The sequence below is a fragment of the Acomys russatus genome, chromosome 17 (assembly GCF_903995435.1).
Source record: "Acomys russatus chromosome 17, mAcoRus1.1, whole genome shotgun sequence".
Classification (NCBI taxonomy): domain Eukaryota; kingdom Metazoa; phylum Chordata; class Mammalia; order Rodentia; family Muridae; genus Acomys; species Acomys russatus.
In genome coordinates, this window is record NC_067153.1 from 34,675,984 (window position 1) to 34,701,426 (window position 25,443).

The window sequence follows — 25,443 nt, forward strand, 5'->3', positions numbered from 1 at the left end:
TCAATGTTTATCCCATCCCTTGTATCCTCCCATTCCTCCCCCCCCCCATTTTCCCATTATTCCCCTCCCCTATGGCTGTTCCTGTGGGGGATTACCTCCCCCTATATATTCTCATAGGGTATCAATTCTCTTCTTGGCTACCTGCTGTCCTTCCTCTGAGTGCCACCAGGTCTCCCCCTCCAGGGGACATGGTCAAATGTGAGGCACCATAGTATGTGAGAAAGTCATATCCCACTCTCCACTCAACTGTGGAGAATGTTCTGACCATTGGCTAGATCTGGGAAGGGGTTTAAAGTTTACCTCCTGTATTGTCCTTGGCTGATGCCTTAGTTTGAGCCGGACCCCTGGGCCCTAATCTGCCTATCATATTGTTCTACTTGTAGGTTTCTAGGACCCTCTGGATCCTTTTATTTTGCTATTCTCGCATGCGTCTCTCATTTACTTAAGTAGATTTAAAGTTGGAAGGGCAAACCTGTGTGTGGTGTCATACGCAAGTTGTAGCCATAGTTTGATGGCTTATACAATTCAATTAGTGATAAACATACATATTTTATTATATTATTAGCTCTAAAGTGGAATGTAATATTGTTGTTGAATTCTCTCCTTATTCCCTTTCCACACTTTATTTTCTCTATAACAAGTAATAGCATCACAGCTCATGTAGATGAATTTAAGCATTTCCTCTTGGTTAATTATAAGTGATAACACTTCACAATCTTATTTAAATATATATATTACACTGTAGTGAATTAATACCTCAATAGTAAAGCGTTTCTTTGACATATCCCTAGAACAATCAAAATTTAAATTTATGTACCTGAGTGAACCCGGAGTGCAAGTTAGCAGCTTCCAAAATGAAAAAAATAACTGATAGTTTATTGTCTGAACAGTTACCCAACACTCTCTAAAATGCTGGAGCATCATCTTAAGCTTTCTGGCCCAATATCTCTGACAGACATATTTTCAAGGGAGGAAAACATTAAAGAATTTTTAAAAAGACTATTTTTCAAATATAGCCTAAATAGTAATTATAACAAATTATTATATATTTAATTCCTTAAGTTTTTAAAACTCTATTTTTTATTTTTGCTATATTTTGGTTTTAGTTGTGGATATAGGAAATGGATATTGAAAGTTTAACACAGAATTTTCTTCCAAGCAATGCACAATATATATTTTTTTCATTTTTATTTTTCTTTTTTACATATACATTTATATTATACACATATATACCATAAACTACCTACAGCAAAAGAACAATGAAAGAATCAGGAATTATATAAGTGTTACACTCATAGTATTTTTGGCTATTTGTATTTGGCAACCTTGAAAGAAAGAATCTTTCCTATCTTGGTGCATCTAAAAGTATAATTAAGCCTGGCATTTCTCAACATTTAGAAACTGGACCACAAATGCTATTCCTAGCTTGTTTAACAATTTCCCCCCAATTTTATTTGTGCCCCTACAAAGGTATTATTCATCCCAAATCAACCAGAAGAAACCTTAAGAGAATGATACCATATTTCTCTTAAGGGGGATTAGGTAGGATTTTGTTTGCTTTCTTGAGCAATAGACGTTTATTTTCTTTTTTCTTTTTTTTTTTTTATGTTTTTTTTATTAATTTATTCTTGTTACATCTCAATGTTTATCCCATCCCTTGTATCCTCCCATTCCTCCCCCCCCCCCATTTTCCCATTATTCCCCTCCCCTATGACTGTTCCTGGGGGGGATTACCTCCCCCTGTATATGCTCATAGGGTAGTTTATTTTCATTGAGAGTTGGAATGTTGGACTTAGGGATATCTCTCTTTTCCTTTATTTTCTTTCTTTATTAAAATATTCTTTTACATATACATTTGTATTATTATACTTATATACAATAAACTATCTATAGCAAGAAGAACCACAAAACAGTCAGGAATTATATAAATGTTACATTTATAGTATTTTGGCTATTTGTATTTGACAGCCTAGAAGAAAACATCTTTCCTATCTTGGTGAGTCTAAAACTCTAAATGTAAATCATATCCCATCATTATCAACTTAAAACATCTACCTAGACCTAAAGCATCTTAACCCTTAAACAACTAAGCTTAATTGTAAAACAAAAACATCTGGTCTTCAACCCCATCAGAGACTTGAGAAGTAATAAAATTAGTTATCTGAGTAAAAAGGAAGTGCAGGTTAGCAACTCCCAAAATGAGAACATGATAGAGACAGTTTGCTGCCTCAATAGTCACCCAAAACTCTTAAACTCTTTAAACACTGGCACATCATCTTCAACCTTCTTGCCCAATATATCTGACAGACATATGTGTGAGGCAGGAAGTATTGAAGACCTGCTTATCCTGTCCTGGCAATAATTGGTCTTCGACTCTGCCTGCAACCAAGCTTGCCCTTCTATAGACAGAATTCCGTCTGTGGTAGAAATGGGGACATTGTCCCCAGTGGCTTGTCTGCCACATTTGAAGCCATCTCCATAAGGATATTCATTGATGCTCATCATCTTCTTTGAGGTAGTCTGGCAAACACTTGTCTTTTTCATATTTTTATGAGATACCATTTATCCATTTCCTTTTTTCCCTGTAAGCCCTCTAATATGTTCATAAACCTTTGCTTATTCCCTCTCAAATTCATTGCCTCTTTTTTTCATTAATTACTGTTGCCCAAATATATGCATGCATGTATGTATTCCTAAATATAAACTGCTCAAGCTGTACAATGTTACTTATTTTCAGGGATAACCGTTTAATATTGGATAAGTAACTTGTATCCTCTTCCCTTGGGAAAATGGCTTCTCCCACTTTCAACATTCCTTCATTGTCTGTAGTTCATTGTGAAGGGTGATATTATGTAGTCTTTCCCATCCATGTTGAAATGTCTGTTACTGCCCATGTTCAGCTAACATTTAGCCACTCATTTTCATGAGAAAAACTAGGTATACTTTCTGACATTATTAGGAGATTCAGTCTTAAGACAAACTTCATGATCCACTGCCTCTTACAATCTTTCCACCACCACTCTTACAATGTTCTCTGAGCTTTGGGTGTGAGTCTTGTTTTATATAGTTATTCAGTGGGACTAGGCTCCATAACTCTGCGTTTTTATTGGTGGTGGTTTTCTGTAATGCTCTCCATCTGTTGTAAAAGAAAATCTCCTTATGGAGAAGTGAGGACTAAACTTATCTGTACTTTTAAGGGCAAAATTTAGCATGTAGTTAGGGATTATATTTGTATAGTAAAACGGTGGTTGTAGTTTCTCCTCCAAAATCTTTGACTTGACTAGCCCTGAGTCATTGGCGAGATTTCTAGTAAAAAGCGTAATTTTCCTCTTTTTGGGTGAATCTTAAATCCAATTAGGAGCTGTTTCTTACCATGAAGATATGCTTGCCACTACTCCACTCTTAGGGCTGTAATGCTAACTGGTCTTTGTCGTGGCTCACAGGCACCATAACTAGTTAAGACTGTTGGTTGCTTCCTTCCTTTGGAAGCTTGTATTACACCTTCTTGTACCATGAAAATTAGGCCCTAGGAAGCATAACCTATATTTTGAAAGTAAGTCTTTGCCTCTACCAATACCTCTCCGATCTTGTCCTTGTTACTCAACTTCCTATTCTTTCTCTCTCAAAAGAGAAAGAAAATAAAGAACAGTTTCATTTGTTGCCTTCCATTTTTAGTCGTTTTTGAGATTTACAGTTTCAAAATGCATATTACTCTAATGCAGTCTGTAACTCACCTGATCATATTTTTTGCAAACCATAGATCTTTTTCTGTAGTAATTTTATAGCTATTTACTATTCGCGACTATGGTGTTCATAGCCCCAACTGAAGTAGGGGAAGGGAATTCTAGAAAATATGCTGAGACAATGTAGAAGATAATATGTTACAGAAATAACAACAGGTTTTATTATGCTTCACATATATAGTAAATGGAAGTGATGTGCTATATTGCATACATATATTGATATATACAAAGTGTATGTGAGAGAAACCTGATGAACATGTCAAATGTTTCAATAGAAAGAGACCAAATTAATTTTATGGTATTTATTTCTCTTATGTTACTATTAATAAGGATCAGTTAATAGGGCATTGATATGAATCCTGATATGAGAGAAATGAAGTATAATCTTGAAATATAGTATTGATGTAATTTATTAGGTCTTTTATATGATTTAACAGGTTTTTAAATAATAACAAAGTAAATCATAAATAAATAAATCTCTTATGTGATAAAATGAGCTCTCAGCTTGTTATAAAAAAAAAAACCCTGAAGTCTCTAGACAATGTCAACATTTGTTCATTTTGTGTCTTATAAATGTTATTTCATCACAGTATTAAATTCCACTAGCTATGGTGAATATTGGTCACATACTTGATGCTGCATTCAAGTCTTTATTTAATTGTCAGCTTCGAGTGTTTGAGCTTTCAGTGAAAAGACTGGCAACTGAACGATTTTGTAAAATGAAGACATTTCTGAATACTTATGAGAGCAACAATGAGTCTACCAAATTGAACTAAATTATGTTGTACTTTGTAGCTTACACAGTATTGTCTGTGTGTGCTTTTTCCTATAAAGAAATGCTTTATAAAGTATCTTCATATGCAAGAACATCTCCACTTCATGTTATCACCAGCAATTCCCAATCACGTTCACAGAATGTTCACATTAAGGAAAATGAGTTTGATGATAAATCTTGAAAACAAAGCTTGATTTACATTTTGATTTGAAAAGAAATATATCATAAAACTCAAAAGCGGCTGTATGTTAAATCCCAGACAGAAGACTGTATATTCTAGTAGGAAGAACACAAACTTTCCCGTTTTGACCAGAGATATTTTAAATATGCTATTAAATATGCAGATCAGAGCAAAGTAAAGTATCCATGAAATATAATTTTTCCTACTGCACTGTCTTCTGTTTGATTTACTCATTTGCTTGTCTGTATGTGGTGGATTTCACTACACCTGGATGATGTGAATCAATAACTTCTGCCCTCTTCCATGATTCTCCTTAAAGATGTTTACCTTTTCAACCAAATGGGGCTGTCACAAACTAATTCGTAGAGGGAAATTTTGAAGCTTTTATTTTTAAATTTAATCCAAAATTGACTTTTGAAGCAATCAGCATGACTTTAATTTATTTCCTGTAAATAACTTTTTTACCTAATCCTTAATCATGAGCATCTTTCAGAATCTTATATGTGCAAAAGTTGTTCTGTATAGGCACTGTAGAAATAAAAAGGGTACAAGATAATGGAGAAGTAAATAAAGAAACAAACATTTGGGTATGGATTCAAAATGTACAATACTGTCTTGTGGCTTAAAAGAGACGGGAAAAAAATTTAATACCCTAGGAAAGACTAGGCCTCTTAGTCTATTATGTTATCTGAACCTATGTAATTAAAGGAGTAAGGTTTTACTTGGAGCTATTAAAGATGAATATATGTAAGCATACAAGCATTGCATATGTTTTGATACTCAATTAGGAATGCAAAAGTAATGTTAACTAGCAATAAAAATACTGAAATTCAATACTGTGAATTAATGACATGACATTGGTGATCTAATGTATGTTACTCTTCTGACAGGTACTAAAACAGGAAATTCCTATCATCCTTTCCTGTGTTTCAGTAATGTACATCATTAAAGTTCTCTGGAATATTGTTGCATTCGTTTATTGATTTAGGGCATTCACTATTATAAATAAAAAGCAAATAAAAGGCAGATTAGTGAGGTCCAGGAGAACTCAGCAACTACAGTAGCTGCTGTCCACAGCAAACTTCCCAGCAAATGAGCTCATTCAACACAATGAAGGTCTCAGAGCACCTCTATTTCAGATTTTTATAGAATTTTTTTTGGCTGTCAGGCTGATACAACCTGACTGGCTGTATCGTCCTCAGTGGTAACTACATAGACCTTCAGTAGAACCTTCTTCTCTTAGTGTATCTGGGGCTGTAACTGCTGAAACTTTAGATACTGGTTCATTTTCCGACCAGTCTTCTTTTATTCTGACCTAGTCTAGATTTAAAAAGTGATACAAGCATCTGTGTTGTTGTTACTGTTATTGTTGTTATTGTTATTATAATTATTCACACAGAAACAATTAAGACACCATAAAGAACTGGAAAGAGGTTTATTATTTGAATAAGTAAATTATATATCATAGCAGATATGCAGAGTTCTGGAATGAGGTCCCAGAGCGTCCATACCTACAGTATTTGATAACTTATATTATGGACAAACCAGTTGAAAGGATTACTCATGAATTAAGGAAGTGAAAATTTGGAAATGCCAAGAATAGGTCAGAATTTCCCCAGGATTTATTTATTTATTCTGCTTTTCTGATATCATATGGCAAAGCTATGATGGGAAACATCACATTTGCTAGTCGGATGGTGTGGAAACTCCATTGTAGTGGGGCAAAAGATGGTTTCAATCAGACTCTGCAGATTTCAAGTATCCTGGATGCTTTGTTCCATGACAAAACAGAACGTATGATTGGTTGGTTGGTTGTTTTGTATTCGATACTTTCCCCTGGCTGTGACAAAATACCACGAGGAAAAGTAACTTGAGGAACCAGGTTTTGGCATGTAGTTACAATGAGGTAGAGTTCATTTGTGAAAGGAAGAAAGCACAGCATATAAACTAGCTGAAACAAGAAGTGAGACTCGAGGCTCGGCCATAAATCCTCAAAGCCCATGATCAGTGCCACACATCCACCAGCATATTTGTACACCCTAAACATTTCTTAATCTCCCCCAACTAGGGAACAAGTGTGCAAAAACATGAGCCCTGAGGAATATTTCTCATTCAAACATGTGACTTCTTATATTATAATATACCTAAAGTAGCTATTAATTTTTTAGTGGATTAATTATCCGGGTACTAATAACACTTTTGACGCAAGCAGTAAGTTAATAGTATTTGTCATTATGCAGAGATATAAGGTATATCACTGATAAATTGTAAAAGTACCACAAAAATGATGTTCTAAAAAAAGCTTTCTGTGGTTAAGTGTTAACGATGCTAGGTATGATAATTCAAGTAGTGAACGTAATCATATTTAAAGGGACAAATGAAAGAAGCAATTTATATAGCCTCAATTATCTTCCAAAATATTTTCTTTAAGCGAGTCATATTTTTCTCTCAGGTTTTGAACTTTCACATTGTGAAGACCCAGGCATTCCACAGTTTGGATACAAGATTAGTGACCAAGGCCACTTTGCTGGCAGCACAATCATCTATGGATGCAATCCAGGCTACACTCTCCATGGAAGCAGCCTTCTCAAGTGCATGACTGGGGAGAGAAGGGCCTGGGACTACCCTCTGCCTTCCTGTATTGGTAGGGAGCTTTTTTTTTTTTTTTGGTTGTTCGTTTTTTGGATTATTATAAAGCATATCTGTGGGATGGTTTTAATGTACTGCTTCACAAAAGACCCATGTCCCTGGTAATTCCTTCCACATACAGGTCATAAGAAGTTAAGAAGCTTAAATTCACCCTATGGAAAAGCATAAGAATTTTTTTCATTATCTGGCCAATGTGTGTACTTTGGGGAGCTACAATGGTTTGTGTGAAGTTATTTTATTTCTACATTTGATAAAAATTTGTATATCAATTTATTTATTTATTTATTCACTTTACATCCTAGTGATAGCCCTAACGCTTCTCACCTCCCAGTGTCACCCTCTCTTCTTCTCCTCTCCCCCTTCAACTATAGGATCATGGGCTCTCTCTGACACAGGCTCTCTTGTCAGCTTTTCAATTTACAAAAAAAAAAAAAAAGCTATGTTTTCATCATGTCTGTTTCATTGGATCTCACCAATCTGGTTTGGCTTGATTTAGAATATTCAGTGCACATTTCAGAATCAAAATAAATGTAAAAGCAAGAAATTATTGCCAGTAACTTTAAAAGCTTTAAGAACTTCTTTTATATGTATAAGTCCCTTTAGAAATATTAGAAGATATGTCTGTTTTCTTAAGTATGACAGGATGAAAATAAATTGCAGAATGGAAAGGCCTTAGAAAATCATAGATAAGACATATCCCTTACATGAATCTAACATGATCATTACATTTTGCATTGATTTAATGTCATTTTATCCCTATTGCAAGGCAGATAACAAATTAGTGGGAAGATGGGTACCCAAATATCCATAGATACTCTTGTTATTCAGTTTGGTCTTTTATGGTTTCAAACATCAGAAGGGTCTCATTTGAAATATGAGGATTATGGAAGAAAACAGTGGTGTACTGAAACACTAAAACTGCAGTAAGGAACAGAAACACAGCGATTTCCACACCATTCCTGATTGTATATTGAAGACACAAAATTGTTGTGTCTTGTCAAATTAATGTGTACCTTGGTGGCGCACACCTTTAATCCCAGCACTTGGGAGGCAGAGGCAGGCAGATCTCTGTGAGTTAGAGGCCAGCCTGGTCTACAAGGTGAGTCCAGAATGGCCAACATAATATAGAGAAACCCTGTCTCAAAAAATAAAAACAACAACAAAAACAAAACAAACAAACAAAAAAACAAAAACCCAAAACACAGCTTTACTCAGGTTTTAATTTAAATGAACAGAACTCCATGCATATTTAATCCTTTAAAAACACACTGCTTTAGATGCTCTTCTGTAATTTCTCATGGTTCATTAAAACATTCATTCTCAAATATACAATTTTTTATATAAGTCTGCTATAATCACAGACTTTTACTGTCAGATAGCATATGAATTTTATGTAGATTATGGAACTAATACCTAGCACAGTAATCAATGTTAATCACCAAAAGCTTGAAAATTGAGCAATATGACTAACAATCAGATCAACTACATGGGCGTTGAAAAACAAATCACTGACTATATGAATATAAAATACATTCAGAAAAAAAACATTGATGGCTTTAAAATGCCACAAAACTATAATGTTTATATATATGTATATATATTGATTTCCATATTTTCCTCAAAATTATATTCATATATCTGTGGAGTATATTGAACTAATATGATACCACCTCCTAAAATTATTTTAATCAAATGGAAAGATAACTGACATCAGAAGATTTTACTTTCCAAGCCAGTGTTGTCATTTGATGACTCCACAAGAAGAATAACCTTTAATGACAGATGATCAAGTTAAACAACTATAAACAGAGGAACACACAGTGAGTTATGCTGAACATCTCCATGGTAACCAAAGAAATTCTGTTCTCATGATGCTCTTCACTGATGATTACTTGTTTTATCCCCTGATCTAAATTTATAATTTTCTTCTACAGATTAAGTATCTATTATGGCTGTGATTGATCTCTGTCAAATACAAAGATTTTTTTTTTTTTGCTTAATTATTTGGATATTGCCTAGGCAATTATTTTTCTGAAAACTTGTATGTTAAATCAAACAAAAGTTATGCATCATTCTACATAGTCGTTACTCCAAAATCCATTAATCCACCTTATTTTTTTGCTTTATTTTGGAAGCTTGTGCCTTAAGAATGTGAAACGGAGTGTTAAGTCACACCATAACAGCACATTTCAGACTACATAATAAAGTGGTATTTGTGAAAAAATACTTAAAAATAAAAATGTAGGAAAGTTCATTTAAAACCAAAAAGCAATGTAGTATATAAAAAAGACTTAAAAGTTAAACTGGATAAATAAAATATCAGCTCTGTTTTCAAACTAATATATGCCTATCATAGTGATAAATCAAAAAGAAACACTACTTATGTTATATTTTGTATAACTACTTATTTTTGTAAGGTATCCAAAATGATTTCTTTGTTCCAAAATATTTTATTTTAAGAAACAGGTAAATAGGGTAGTGACAGTGATGGTTAGTTTTTTGAAACTTGACACAGACTAGAATTACCATGGAAGATGGAGCCTTATTTGAAGATCTGGCTTTATCAGACTGACTGGTAGGTATAAGGAAGGGCATTTTCTTGATTAATTATTGATATACAAGGTCTCAGCCTAAGGAGAGCAGTGCCATGTCTGAAGGAAAGGCCCTGAGATATATACTAAAGACCGATGAGCAAGCCAGAAGGAACAAACCTGTAAGAGGCATTCCTTATTCATTTCTGCTTCAGATCCTGTCTCCAAGTTCCTGCTTGTGTTTCTGCCCTAACTTCCCCAGAATCAAGGACTGTGGCTTTTGATGGGCAAACACAGCATAATCAAGTCTTTGATTCCCAAATCAGTCAGTCTACCACAGTCATCCAAAGCAAGCTAAGAAAGTAATAAAGTTCTTAAGTATTAGAATTCTTTTACATAAACATAGCCTATCTTAAAGTGTCTCCAAAATACTAATTCCTAGACTTCTGTGAGTCTAAAAGCCAACATTACAAACTGGCAAAGCCAGGGCCAGGCAGTGGTAGTGCACACCTTTAATCCCAGCACTCTGGAGGCAGAGGCAGGTTGATCGCTGTAAATTCTAGGGCAACCTGGTCTAAAAAGCGAGTCCAGAACAGCCAAGGCTACACAGAGAAACCCTGTCTCGAAAAACAAACAAAGAGAAACAAAAACAACAAAGTGGCAAAGCCAATAGAATCGCTTCATCCCTTACTCTGGATACTTGCTTACGCTCAGGAATAGACTCAGGAAGTTGTATGGGCTAGCAAGTCCAAAAATCCATGGTGTAGGTCAACAGTTTCAAACTGATACAGACATTAACTTAAAGCTCTGGTTTTGAGAGAAAATATCTTTATTTTACTGGAAAATATTTTCTCCTAAAGCCTTCCAACTGATGGAACTAGGCTCATCTGAGCGAGTTATTCAGGGTAAACTGATAACTAAAGTAAACCAATTAAAGATGATAACCACTTTTAAAAATGCATTCATACATAAAGCAGTTAACTAAATAACTAAATATTATAATCTAGTAGACATTTGAATTAGATTACTAATCAGAATATTGCAATTTAATATCTAGAGATTTGTGGAGAAAAAACTTTACGGAGATTATAGACTTATTAAGCTATTACATACTGGTGTCAGTAGAGATAAAATTGTCTCAATTTGGCCATTCTTCAACTGATATGATTTTCCCACTTACTTATTTATTAAAACACTTTACAGCCAGATCCCAGCACCCTTCCTTCTTGTCAGTCTACTCTCACCCCAACTCCTCCCCTTCTTATCAGAGAAGGAGAGGCTTCTAAGGCGTATCAATCCATGCTGACAAGTCAAGTCCCAACAGGAATAAGATCATCCTCTCCTACTGGAGTCTAATAAGACAGGCCAGGTAGGGAAAGGGATCCAGTGGCAGGCAACAGGGTAATAGATAACCGTTAATCCCATTGTTGGTGGACTCACGTATTGACCATGTTCCATATCTGCTACATATGTGTATGGGCTCTAGGCCCTGTTCAAGCATGCTCTTTGGTTGGTGGATCAGTCTTGGTGAGCCCATTTTGGGCTCAGATTAGTTGACACTGGATGTCTTCTTTTAGCTTGCTTGACCTCTCTGTCTCCCTCAATCCTTCCTCCTACTCTTCCACAAGACTCCCTGAGCTTGGCCTATTCTTTGCCTGTGGGTCCCTGCATATGTTTCCATCAGCTATTGAAATAAACCTCTCCGAAGCCACTTATGCTCGGTTCCTGTCTGCAAGCATAACAGAATATAATAATGCTGATCATAAGCAATTTGAATTTGTATAAGTAACAGTTCAAAGACTAGAAAATAAATATAAGCATTTCTTCAAATATTTGAGTAACTATGTTTTTGTATGTATTTCGTTTGGGGTAGAGAAATAATCTGTAAATCTCTTAAATATACAATGCACTGCAAAGGGTTTCCTTGCCTCTGGGATTCAGACATGTGGATCAATATAGTTTTAATAGTTACAAAGATCCTTACTCTCCTGTACAGAAAGTTCTTCATGAATTGTTTCTTAATGAAATAACCTCTGATAATGCAGTAGTGTTAAACACTATAAAATAGAGAAGGAATCTCTCTAAAAAGAATATGCTAATTAGATTATGTGCCAGCACTTTTATTTTAATTCAATAAATTTTATAAAAATTAGAGGCCACATTTAGTCCAAATTATGTTGCATTTCACTGAAGAATCTAATGAAAATTCCACTTTGAGTTCTGAGAGAATTAAAAAAAAAAAAAAAAAAGGAAGTGGCTTAGAATGTTTTGAAGTGGGGCAAATGGACAATGGAGCTTAGATGGCCTGAGGGAATGAATTTTCCTCAGAGGTGGGGTGTACGTTGAATTATTCACCCCAACATTCACTAGTACCTAGCAACTTGCCATCTGCTTCTCTCATAACTCGGTCATTATTTAACAAAACCTTGTGCATTGGTTTGAAGTCAACTTCGCAGATGTTAACTGTGCTCTTTTATTTATTACATAATTTGGTTTGTTTTTAGTCTTTTTATGTGATATGACAGAGTGTGTCTTATTTTATTATGCTCATATTCTTGCTCCAATTCTATCTTTAAGAAATTTTATTTAAACGCGTACTATCAAGAAGATTGAGGGTGACTCTTTATTTTCCTTAACGTGAGAATATGAAAATAGTCTCAAGAAATTTGAAGATTGTCTTGAAATGATTGATATGAAGTTGTGACTTGAAATGTTGCTATATTTTGCCAGCTGAATGTGGTGGTCGCTTCAAAGGGGAATCATCAGGAAGGATCTTGTCCCCTGGCTACCCCTTTCCATATGATAATAACCTTCGCTGCATGTGGATGATTGAAGTAGATCCAGGAAACATTGTAAGGTAAATAGATTTCAGTTTCATCAACTAATTAAGGATGTTCCTGATCAGCAGCTATATAAATATTGGTTGATATCACTAAATATCAGTATGGTCAGCCTTCATAAAGGAAAACAAGTTCTTCATGCGCTTAAAATAAGAGAAAGTAATCATTCGCATACGTTACTGATTCTTAGCCAGCTGGAATAAGTGTGACACCAACGAGAACTTCTGTAGCTAGAACAGGGCACCAAGGTTTACAATGTTTGTGGTGTTTCTGGTGATATGTGCACTTTCAATTTCTGTGGCTTAAGACGATAGAGCCATCACGTTGGTGTTTATACAAAACTGTGCAACCTCAGTAACGTGAAGAAGGAACATGAATGCCACGGGCCTCAACAGTTCCTCCCTTTCCTGGTCTTGGGCTCATTTCTGAAGAGTCTTCTTTCTGACCTTTTAACTATGTTCGATGTCTCTTTCCTGCTGAGTTTGGGTAGAATGTTCACACGTCTTCATGTCTCAGCAACTCGATAGATTCCAAGCCGTTACCTCCTAAGTTCACATGTCAGGTTTCAGGGCTTCCACAAGCTCCCATTCCTTCTTTGCTTTTAGGACTTCAGCTGGCTATGAATTGATAATTTTAAAACATACCCTTGACATATTATCTAGTTACTCCATTAGATCTTACAGTGACATTAAAAGTAATGCTAGCCTTACTAGCGTATAAAATTTGCTATTTAATGTGAATGAAATTCAGAAAGATTTCAAAGTGTTGAACTTCCGTGAATACAGTATGAACTGCTGTGTTGCCTTTGGAAGGGAACACAAAGAATTCAGAATAGGCTATGGGGGGTTCTATTCTCAACCCGTGGGCCTTTAGTCTAGGCCACACATAGTTTTAGTTAAATATTAAAATTATTAGACAAAAAATTTATTTCAGCAAGACTCCAAGATATCTTGTTTTGCATTATAATTTTTTATTAATTCATTCATATTACATCTCAGTTGTTATCCCATCCCATGCATCCTCCCATTCCTCCCTCCCTCCTGCTTTCACCCTATTCCCCTCCCCTGTGACTGTGACTGAGGGGGAACCTCCTCTCCCTGAATATAATCCTAGGGTATCGAGTCTCTTCTTTGTAGTCTGCTATCCTTCGTCTGAGTGCCACCAGGCCTCCCCATTAAGGGGACATGGTCAAATATGGGGCACCAGGGTTCATGTGAAAGTCAGTCCCAACTCTCCACTTAACTGTGGAGAATGTCCTGTCCCTTGGCTAGATCTGGATAGGGGTTTGATGCTCACTGCATATATTGGCCTTGGTTGGTTCCATAGTTTGAGCAGAACCCCTGGGCCCAGATCTGCCCATCATAGTGTTCTTCTTGTAGGTTTCTAGGACCATCTGGATCTTTGTATTTCCCCATCTCCTATATTTCTCTCACCTAGAGTCCCAATAGGGTGTCCTCACCTCTGTCTCACTTTCCTGGTAAGTGAAGACTTTCATGGGACATGCCCCTTGGGCTAGTGTCCAGTTATAAGTGAGTATATACCATTTGAGTCTCTCTGTTTCTGGGTTAACTCACTCATTATGATCATTTCTAGTTCAATCCATTTGTTCACAAATTTTGGGAATTCCGTGTTTTTAATAGCTGAATAGTATTCCATAGCATAAATGTACCACAGTTTCTTTATCCATTCTTCTACTGAGGGACACTTAGGCTGTTTCCAGGTTCTGGCTGTTATGAATAAGTCCGTTATGAACATGGTTAAGCATGTCCTTGTTGTGTGCTGGAGCATCTTCTGGGTATATTCCAAGGAGTGGAATAGCTGGGTCTTGAGGAAGCCCTATTCTCAGTTTTCTGATATAGCACCAGATAGATTTCCAAAGTGGCGGTACTAGTTTGCATTCCCACCAGCAATGAAGGAGTGTTCCTCTTTCTCCACATTCTTGCCAGCATGTGGTGCCACTTGATTTTTTTTTATTTTAGCCACTCTGATGGAAGATTGAATCAACTCTGAGATGTCTTAATTAACAATTTTGTTATCAATATATAACCAAAATTGAAAGCTACAGTAGCTCATTATGAAGCATAAACCATGTGCTATAAGAGCCTAGCTAAATTTAACAATGGTATGAAAAATATTTGATAATAATTTTGTACTTATTAGACATAAAGTAAACTGGCTTTAATATGATACAGTGGTAAAAGCATGTATTGTGCAATCAGACAACTAAATTTAATGAGTGACACAGCAACTCCTTCAGCAATTATTTGATATATGTAAACTCAATTGACAACATCCACAAAATTGAGATTAAAAATTGTTTCTAGTCCATAAGGTTGTTATAACGATTGGATAAAATATTAGTAACACATTTTTAAAGTAACTGGCACATACTGTGTCTTTTATAGCTTTATTACCACAAGTAAAAGTATGAACATTGAAAGCAATGAGTATTTCAGATTTCTATAATTTTTAATAATGCTGAAATAGTGTGTTTAATGCTGTTTTAAGGAAGTATATTCTGCTGTTCAAAACCATTCTTTTTGGTGATACTTGCCATTTATACAACATAGACTTTAATCTTAGAAAAGAGTTGCAGAGAGTCAAAGTATCAATACATGTTCGTTCTAATCTTTTGTTAATATGGTTCTCCTCCTTACTTAAAATAATAAAAGAAATGTATGGTTCTTCCACAGCCTACAGTTTCTTGCTTTCGATACAGAAGCATCACATGATATACTCCGAGTTTGGGATGGTCCACCTGAAAACGAGATGCTATTAAAGGAAGTTAGTGGGTCTCTTATTCCTGATGGAATCCATAGCACCCTCAACATAGTAACTATCCAGTTTGACACAGACTTTTATATCAGCAAGTCTGGATTTGCAATTCAGTTTTCAAGTAAGCTTTTTATATTTGATTTCTAAATGCAAAAATAAATGTTTTATAATTAATCCATAAGAATTCAGTATTCTGTATTTTATTTTTAGTATTATTAATGTTAAACATTGATTCTGATATCCTGTTTTACAGCAGGTGAACCAAAATATACTTAGGAAAAATAACTGCAATTAACTGTATATGTTAATTACCAGCTCTTTTCCATTGTCTAAGCAATAATCCTTAAAGAATAATTGTGTTAAAATAATTCAGCTGAAGAAATAATAACATCACAATGTCTTGTGTATGTTGAACACCCTTTATTCAAAATGCTTGGGAGCAGAAGTGTTTCAAATTCAGAATTTTTATGAGTCTTTGGATATTTAAATTAGCCTAGTGAGATATTTTAGAAAGGAGACAACACTTTGAATACAAAATTCATTTAAGCGTTGTATACACCTTAGAAATATGGCTTGAACATATTATCATATAACTATTTGTGCACCTGCATTTTCACTGCCACTGATTACATGAGATCAGGTGTGGAATTTTCCACACTTGAAACAGTATGCATACCCAAATTAGTATGCTCAGCCTAGAATACCATAAAATCATAATATTTCAAGGTGTGTTTTTTAATAGAAAATAAGATTGTTCTATTCTATTTTTATTTTATATGTAATACGTATAAAACAAATTATAGAAATCATATAAAAATGTAACCTATATTATATATTGTTAATATTAATATAATATGTTGTTATTATTATATATTGTTAATATATAAAATAGCATAAAATTAATTATATTATACTATATAAAGAATATGATTATTAATATATAGTAGATAATAAAATATATAATTATAGGTTGACAAAACTTTGATTTCCTTACATTAGTAATACAGAGTTAATGTTTTAAATGGCTTCCATGATGGGGCTCTGTATATACTACAGTAAAATGTACTTAGAGGTATGAGTATCTCTGACTTCAAAATGTATCTAATTTTAAATTCTTTACTGGAAATTTTTCCTTTTTTTTTTCCTTTTTTTTTTTTTTTTTTTTTTTTTATTAATTTATTCTTGTTACATCTCAATGGTTATCCCATCCCTTGTATCCTCCCATTCCTCCCTTCCTGCCCCCCCCCCATTTTCCCATTATTCCCCTCCCCTATGACTGTTCCTGAGGCGAATAACCTCCCCCTATATATTCTCATAGGGTATCAAGTCTCTTCTTGGCAACCTGCTGTCCTTCCTCTGAGTGCCACCAGGTCTCCCCTTCCAGGGGACATGGTCAAATGTGAGGCACCAGAGTACATGAGAAAGTCATATCACACTCTCCACTCAACTGTGGAGATTATTCTGACCATTGACTAGATCTGGGAAGGGGTTTAAAGTTTACCTCCTGTATTGTCCTTGGCTGGTGCCTTAGTTTGAGCGGGACCTCTGGGCCCAAATCTGCCTATCATATTGTTCTACTTGTAGATTTCTAGGACCCTCTGTATCCTTTTATTTTGCTATTCTCCCATGCGTCTCTCATTTAGAGTCCCAATAGGATGCCCTCCCCTCTGTCCCAGTTTCCTGGTGAGTGAAGGCTTTCGTGGGACATGCCCTTGGGCTAGTGTGCAGATATAAGTGAGTATATACCATTTGATTCTTTCTGCTTCTGGGTTAACTCACTCATTATGATCATTTCTAGCTCAATCCATTTATCCACAAATTTTGGGAATTCCTTGTTTTTAATAGCTGAGTAGTATTCCATAGTGTATATGTACCACAGTTTCTTTATCCACTCTTCTACTGAGGGACACTTAGGCTGTTTCCATGTTCTGGCTATTATGAATAAGGCTGCTATGAACATGGTTGAGCAAGCTTCTGTAAGGCAGGAGACATGGTCAAGAGAACAAAGCGACAGCCTACAGACTGGGAAAAAATCTTCACCAACCCTACATCTAACAAAGGTCTAATATCCAAAATATATAAAGAACTCAAGAAATTAAACACCACCAAACCGAATAACCCAATTGAGAAATGGGGCTTGGAACTAAACAGAGAATTCTCAACAGAGGAGTATCAAATGGCTGAGAAACACTTAAAGAAATGCTCAACCTCCTTAGTCATCAGGGAAATGCAAATCAAAACAACTCTGAGATTTCATCTTACACCCATCAGAATGGCTAAGATCAAAAATTTTTTATTAAACTTTTGTTTGTGAAATAAGTGGCTTATTTTTATATTTATTGTTATTATAGGCCATGTTAAAGTTGTGGAAATATTATTTGTCATACCAACACTTGAATGACTCTGTCTTTACAATAGATGATCAGAAATGTACATTATTGCTTGAATCTTCCAATCCACTTATTAATGTCACCCAGACCATAAATATATTATGAATACACTCAATCAATGCAAATTACTCTCGTGAACATCTTTTATAATGCACATGTTTACAAAGCTTCAGAGTGAAAAAAATAATTATTTTCATGTACGAAGTGTTGATTAAGTGCCAAGAATCCCCATTTTGCATTTATGCAAAAAAGCTAGTTCAATGACAACCTCAAGTATAAAAAATATCTCTTAGAACCATTTCACAGATAAGTACACACAAAAGGGTTGGAAGGTCAATTAGTTTATTTATTAACAGTCATATAACTAGCCGATATCTAGAATATAGTCCATGTGTGTCCGAAAGTCGATGATTATCAGCCTTGGTAAATAAAAAAAATATTTAACAGTTATCATTATTCAGTCATTATTGCAGCTATGTAATATATATGCTTGTTAGATGAAAATAAAACTTCAGCTATACATTTTTAATTACAATATAGACTTATAACAGCCAACTTATCATCTTGATCAAACATTCTGTCCATGTTTACCCTGTTTTCAAAGAAAGGCAATATGGGCAGTTTGAACAATGAGAAGGAATGAAGCGAAGTAAGAAAGCACGCTTGCCTTTTGCAAAAGAACATTTGCCTTTGTGTCTAACCATTTCACCATGTGTTTTAGTTAGGCTTTCTATGGGTATGATAAAACAGCAGGTCCAAAACAAATTCAGGAGGAAAGGTTTACTTCACGTTACAACTCTGAGGGCACAGGCCATCACTGAATGGAGTCAGGGAAGCTGCTCAGTAGGCACGGGTTTTGGAAGCAGGAACTGAAGCAGAGACCATTGAGGAGTGTTTCTTATTGACTTTATCTCTCTTGCTTGCTCATCCCGATTACCCATACACCCTTAAAGCACCTCCTCAGAGGTGGGCCCACCCACAACACACTGGTCCATCCCATATCGAGCATAAATCTATAAAATGCCCTACAGACATGTCTACAGACCCATCCTATGGAGGTATTTCCTCAATTATGATTTCTCCTTTTCAAGTAACCCTACATTGTATCAAGTGGACATAAAAGCTAACAAGTACACCCTGTAAGCAAATAGCCTAATTTTTTAATGGAAGTAGAATACAAAGAATTGTATAATTATCAGAGTAAGAAAGTGTAGAAGAAGAGATTCAAATGAAATAATTATCCATCATTGTGGAACAAAATTAGGCTGCAGATCATAGTTAGCCACTTGAGAGCCCTGTTAAATTCCTCCTTCCTAGAAATCTACTCCTTCTATGCATACACTTATTCAAATACAGTCTACCATGGATGTTCTAGCAAGGCAAGGGCAGTCAGTCAAAGGGTAAGAACTTCCTTCTTCTATGTGCTTATATAGACTTCCAGTTGGAAGTATGGCCCATATTTAAGGTATGTCTTCCCTCCTCAAGATCTGAACTAAAGGTGTGGGTCTAGATCAAAGGTGTGTGTCTTCCTATCTCAAAGGTCTGGATTAGAGATGGACTCATCCACTTCAAACCAAGCAAAAAAACATATCTCACAGGGGTGCCCTCCATTCCTGGATTATTGTTCATTCCAGATATAGTTAAGTTGACAACCAAGAATAGTCATCATATCTGCTGAGGTATCTCGTTCAAATTACACACGAACTCAGACACATAAGCTAAGTCATCCTATTAATTTTCTATTGAGAGAGTTAGAGGGAGGTGATGTGATGGATGAGAGTAAATGTCAGATTATAGCATAATATATACAATTACATGATTTTAAAATTTGAGTTATGTGATAATATAAATTAAGATATATAAGTCTCTGATTTTTATCTTATCTACTGAGCACCTTTTATGCATCCTTGCCCGTCTAGTTTCCATTCTTTTTAATTTTTTGCTCATTTAAGCAATTTCTGTTGTTTTAGGAAAGACAAAGTAATCAGTAGCAAAACGAGCTAAAGAAAAAGCAAGTGTCTTGACAAAACAAAAAACAAAAAACCAAAAAACATAACCAATGAAATCCATAGCACAAAGTTTAGTATAAAGTCAATTTTACTGAAATGTAGGTTGCCTAGCAACTTTATAGTCTTCACCAAGCCACCATCCGCAGCCTCCTGACTTCTATTGCTTTGTAGATTCTGTCACCTTGCCTCTTGGTGTTATAATCTGCCAGGCACTTTTGCTTAATCAGAGCTACTTAAGTCTGACACTGCCACCTCATGCTGTCCTAAACCCTGTCCTGGCTTCTCAGCAGTCAGCCTCTATATCCCCTACTTAAATTTGTAATCTGCCTGTCTTGTTCCACTTCAGTTCCACAGGGAGGTATCATGCTGTCATTTGCCCACTGAATAGATGATTTTGACAGAGCATTTTCTCTGCTCTTCACTCTTTGACCTCTCCATTAAGAATCAGTGCCTGCTGTGTAATACAAAACACTAAGGCTCATAACTTCTACTGTTGAAAATTCTCAAAGAAATATAGATGACTTCACTAGGATAGGTTGATATCTGACGGCCTCAAAGGACCACAGGACACCACTGCCTTTGTTCCTGTCCTCATTATTGTTTGATGCACTAGGTAACAGTCAACTAGTCACTCACTTCATTATCCCTCCATATTTTTCTCTATACTTCTACCTGGCTGCTGTCAGAAGTAAAGCCTGTATATCACTTTACTGTTTAAAAGTATTTAATGCTTTGAGTTCAGTTTTAAACTGAAAACCCTGGCATTAAATGTAAAACCTCTGTATTATATAGCCTTTCTAGTTGCTTTCTCTTTCTTTGATTAAACATTGTCAACGTCCAACCGCTTCATCATGTCCTAACCATGAAAAGCTTATAGGTAACTTTATATCACTGAGGAAAGTCAAGGCAAGAACACGAGCAGGGACCTGGAAGCAGGAAATGAAACAGAAGAACCGTGGAGGAGTGACACTTATTGGCTTGCTACTCATGACTTGTTCTGTTATCTTTCCTATACAGCATAGGCCTAGGTACCTAGGAATGGTACTAACCAATGGGCTGGGCCCTACTACATTAATTAGCAGTCATTAAAATGACAGAAACATGTACACAGGTCAAACTTATGGGGGCAATTCTTCAACTGTTGATCCCTCTTCTCATGTTTATCAAGGTGATACCCAATATTAGTTATCACTGTACCCAAGCCAGCTACCAGTTTCATGCTGTCACTATTTATTTATGTACTCCATTTGTCTGCTGTACTAAGGAAAAAGAATATGTAGTCTAATTGCTAATCTTTTTTTTCAAACACCTCCATATTTTTTGAAACCTTACGTTCATATTCAAAAATCAATAAATTCTTAGTCATTTCCAACTTAACACTTCTAACATCCATAAACTCCTGGCAGAATTACTCACTATACTTTCCTGTGCTAACACTATGAGCGGATTGTGTTACAATTATTATGTTTCCTGATTTGCTCATGCTTGTAGTTTGTGCTTACCCTGGAATAGTTCGGTGTTGATCCTCTATTTATTATTCTTAACAACGTATCATCATAACTTTGCAGTTAAAGTGAGATACGCTGTGTGTTTTAGGTCTCTGTTCTGCCTTTAAATGTATGTGGTAGTATACTGCATATGTTTACAGTACTCAGAGGAATTATAACACAAGGTTGAAGCTGAAAGACAAATACTGACATCAGTATGTATTTGTCAATCTCTTTCAGATGCCAATATATTTACAATTCCTTTCTGGGACAGTGTGTAGGGCATTTATAGATAAAATTATATTTTTGAGATATGTACTGCATAACCCATACTGATTGTCTATGGGTGGTAATAGGAAAAGTAATTGGCACCCTTGCCCTGACAGCCAGTTTTATGTGACAGCCCAATATGCCGTGTATCTTCTGTGGTATGAAATCTATACAAAGCTTTCAGGCCAGGATTTGCAGAATTAGCGGAATGTTTGTTCATAAAGTATGTAGGAACAAAGGCTAATAGTTGACTTGTAGACTTATAAATTGTGATAGATTGTGAGTGTGTTTGTTGTTTGTTCAAAGTGTGAATTAATAGTTAATCACTATATATAATATTCAAGATAAGCAAAAAATAAACTTTCTAATATTGATATCTGCCAAACATTTGTAAAGAAAGTGAGTTCATCTAAAGTGACTACCTTGAAAGGACCCGCCGTCAGTGATGAGCAATCCTGTTACACAAATCTAACCTGACAAAGTTTTAAAAATCTCTAAGGACAACAAGAATGAATTTAGAATAGTTTTTTTTTTTTTATTCCTATCCGTAAAGCCAAGTAATTTCTGACATCTAGGAATGTGCTATATGAAATATAACATAGTCCCATATGACTCAATTTAAATCATTTAAATTATTAATAAATGTATATTTTACTAGAAAAATACACTCTTATTTATTTGTAGACTAAGGAATTAATGTCAGGGCTGGAGAGATAGTTCAGTGGTTAAGAGCACTAGTTGCCCTTGTCAAGGACTTGACTTAAATTCCCAGAACTTACGTTTTGGCTCCATTTTCCAGGGGAGCCAACAAATTCTTCTGACTCTCTCAGGCACGTGGCATATATACAAACATACAGGCAAAGCATTCATGAACATGAAGCAAAATAAATAAATCTTTAAAAATAATTAGTGGAATGTTGAAGTCAGGATGCCCTGGAAATATTTAGCCCATGACTGCCTGTCCCATCGTCATTAAACAAGTTATCACAAAACTGGGAATGTATAGAACAGGTAAATGCCTTTCACCGCAGACAAGAAATAAAGAGTGAATACAAGGAGGGGCCAGGGTAAGATATAGTCGCAAAAACATGCTGTCAGTCACATATGTCTTCCAAGTATGGCTCACCTCCTACAATTTCCAGCTTCTCCCCCAAGTAGCACCACCAGCTGGGAACTAAATTATCAACATATGATCCTATGAGAAGCCCTTGATATTCGAATAACATTCCACCCCTCACTTCCAAATGTCTTTTCCCACCTAACAATTGCCCATTACCAAGAGTCACCAAAATCACTTGATTATTAAAAAGTCCAACACACAAGTCTTCTCCAAGAGTGACACAAGCTTGTATTTGTAAACTGCTATAAAAATCTGCTCACAGCTGCCTTCTAAGCAGTTGACCCAGGTTTGATTCCCAGCCAATGCAGTGTGTCCATGTTTTAGCCAGGCGTGGTGGAGCATGCCTTTAATCCCAGCCCTCAGGAGGCAGAGCCAGGTGGATTGCTATGAGTTTGAGGCCAGTCTGGTCTACAAAGCAAGTCCAGGACAGCCAAAGCTAACAGAGAAACTCTGTCTCAAAAAACAAAACAAAACAAAAAATCTGACAGAGCTACTTCCCTGGCATCCCCTAATACTACTTTTTTTTCATCTTCCTTAAAGTCCTTGGACAGGGGCAAAACACAGACAAGTTTTTGCTAGGATGTAACATGAATAACCTCCATCTTACTCCTCAAGGTATCTCCATTCTTAGAAGAAACTGGAGCATGGTCTTCCCTATTTAATGCTTTCAACAGGCCATCTGAGGCCCATTGTGATCACCCATTAAGCAATATTTACACCATAGTGAGGCTTCTCTAGCTGTCAGTCCCTAATTTTTCCAATATCTATTTTTTTAAAGAACTTGACAAGGGGAAAGCTTATATGAAGACAATAGAATAAACACAGAAAATGAGGCACTATATTATGGGAATTCCATGGCTTAGTTTATTCATATCACTCTTCTAACCATCCTGGCATGAGTGCAGATACTCTTTTGTTGTTGTTGTTGTTGTTGTCTGTTTGTTTCTCTTGTTTTTCCATAGCCTCAAGATTTTTACTTCTTTAAAAAAAAAAAACAACAATCCCGACTGTTATCCCTTCACTTGTATCTTCCCATCCCCATCCTCCCTCCCTCTTTCACCCTACTACTCCCCTAGACATATGACAGAGGAGACCTCCTCCCCACCATATGATCACAGCCTATCCAGTCTCATCCTGATAGCTTGCTTCCCTTCCTCTGAGTGCCACCAGGCCTCCCTACCAAGGGGAAGTGGACAACTAAGGGGCACCAGAGTTCATGTCAAAGGCAGTCCTGCCCTCCCCACAACCATGGAGAATGTGTTGTCCATTGGCTAGATCTGAATAGGGGGAGTCTAGGTTTACTGAATGCTTTGTCCTTCGTTTGGTACAACAGTTTGTGCAGGCTCCCCTGGGTCCAGATCCACGAACCTTGATGGTCGTCTTGTAGGTATGCAGGACCCTCCAGGTCCTTCTCTCTCCCCATTCTTTCATACCACTCTCAACTGGAATCCTAAAAGCAAGTCGCAGCATCTCTCCCAATTCCCTGCTCAATGAAGACTCTCAGAGGACATCCAAATTTTTTTGAAAAACTTTAACAAGGAGTTAAAACAGAAGTGACCACATTTAGTTAGAGCAATCACTCCATTTCTCTGCTGCCAGTTTTCCATATGAATTACTTTGGCATAGTTATGACAAAAGTTTCAGAGAGAGCAAGATAAAAGAGTAAAGATTTAAAGCCAGTCAAGGTGGCGCATGCCTGCAATCCCAACACTCAGGGAGGCAGATGCAGAAGAATCACTGTGAATTTGAGGCCAATCTGATTTACAAAGCAAGTCTGGGACAGCCAAGGCTACACAGAGAAACCCAGTCTCAAAAAAACAAAACAAACAAACAAACAAAAAAAAAAAAAAACAAAAAGAGAGTAAAGATTTGTTTTGTTTAATTTTGATTTAATGTCCTTGAGGACTGAACCCAGCGCCTTACATAAGGGAAAAAGGCACTCTCCTGCTGTGGAATATTCAACCATTTTAATTTGTTTCCATTTAGATAATGATTGTTGTTGTTACTCTAATTCTATTACTCAGGCCAGCTTCAAACATCCAATCTTTATGTCTCAGAAACAGACACACACCATCACAATTAACAATGAAGATATAATTATCTTAACTCATGGCTTCAGAGGGTTTACTTCTGAGTCTTCTGGCTCCACACTCTTGGGGAAAACAACATAATGATGGAACCTTAGGTGTGGAGGAGCTTTTTATTGCACTGAAATTGTAAACATAGAAAGAGAATCGGGAAGGGATACGGATAATATGTAGTCTCCAAAGACAGGCCTATAGTTACATACTTTTTCTAACTAGGACCTATGTCTTAAAGGTTCCATAATTTGTTAATATAGGAGCAGTACTAGGCAACCAAGAATCTGTGGTAGGCACTCCATATGAAAATCATAATAGGTAATTATTTCTATCCCCCTTTTCCTGAAAGTGCGACCAAAAAATTTCATCTCTGATTCTGTGGCTCTAATTACATTATATACCTCACGTAAGTCCATGTATGCAGCTTTGTCCTTTATATGAATGATATACTTCATGTAATGTAAGATCACCAAAGTTGCCCTCTTCTGCCGCTTATTGCAGAACAGGTTTCTAAAGATAAATATTCTCTTTGCATGTTTGCCACATTTTATCTATCTGACTATGAAAACTAAGGTTGTTTCTATAACTTGAT

The 25,443-nt window shown here is 35.9% G+C and overlaps 1 protein-coding gene across 2 annotated transcripts in view; it reads left to right on the top strand.

Moving 5' to 3' along the window:
• Positions 1-25,443, top strand: part of Csmd3 (CUB and Sushi multiple domains 3) — a 1,090,370-nt gene that overhangs the window by 770,690 nt on the left and 294,237 nt on the right. For both annotated transcript variants that reach the window (XM_051159708.1, XM_051159709.1), the window contains 3 exons: positions 7,152-7,343; positions 12,610-12,736; positions 15,413-15,615. In XM_051159708.1, coding sequence (XP_051015665.1) covers positions 7,152-7,343; positions 12,610-12,736; positions 15,413-15,615 — 522 coding nt within the window. The remainder of the gene's footprint in view (positions 1-7,151; positions 7,344-12,609; positions 12,737-15,412; positions 15,616-25,443) is intronic.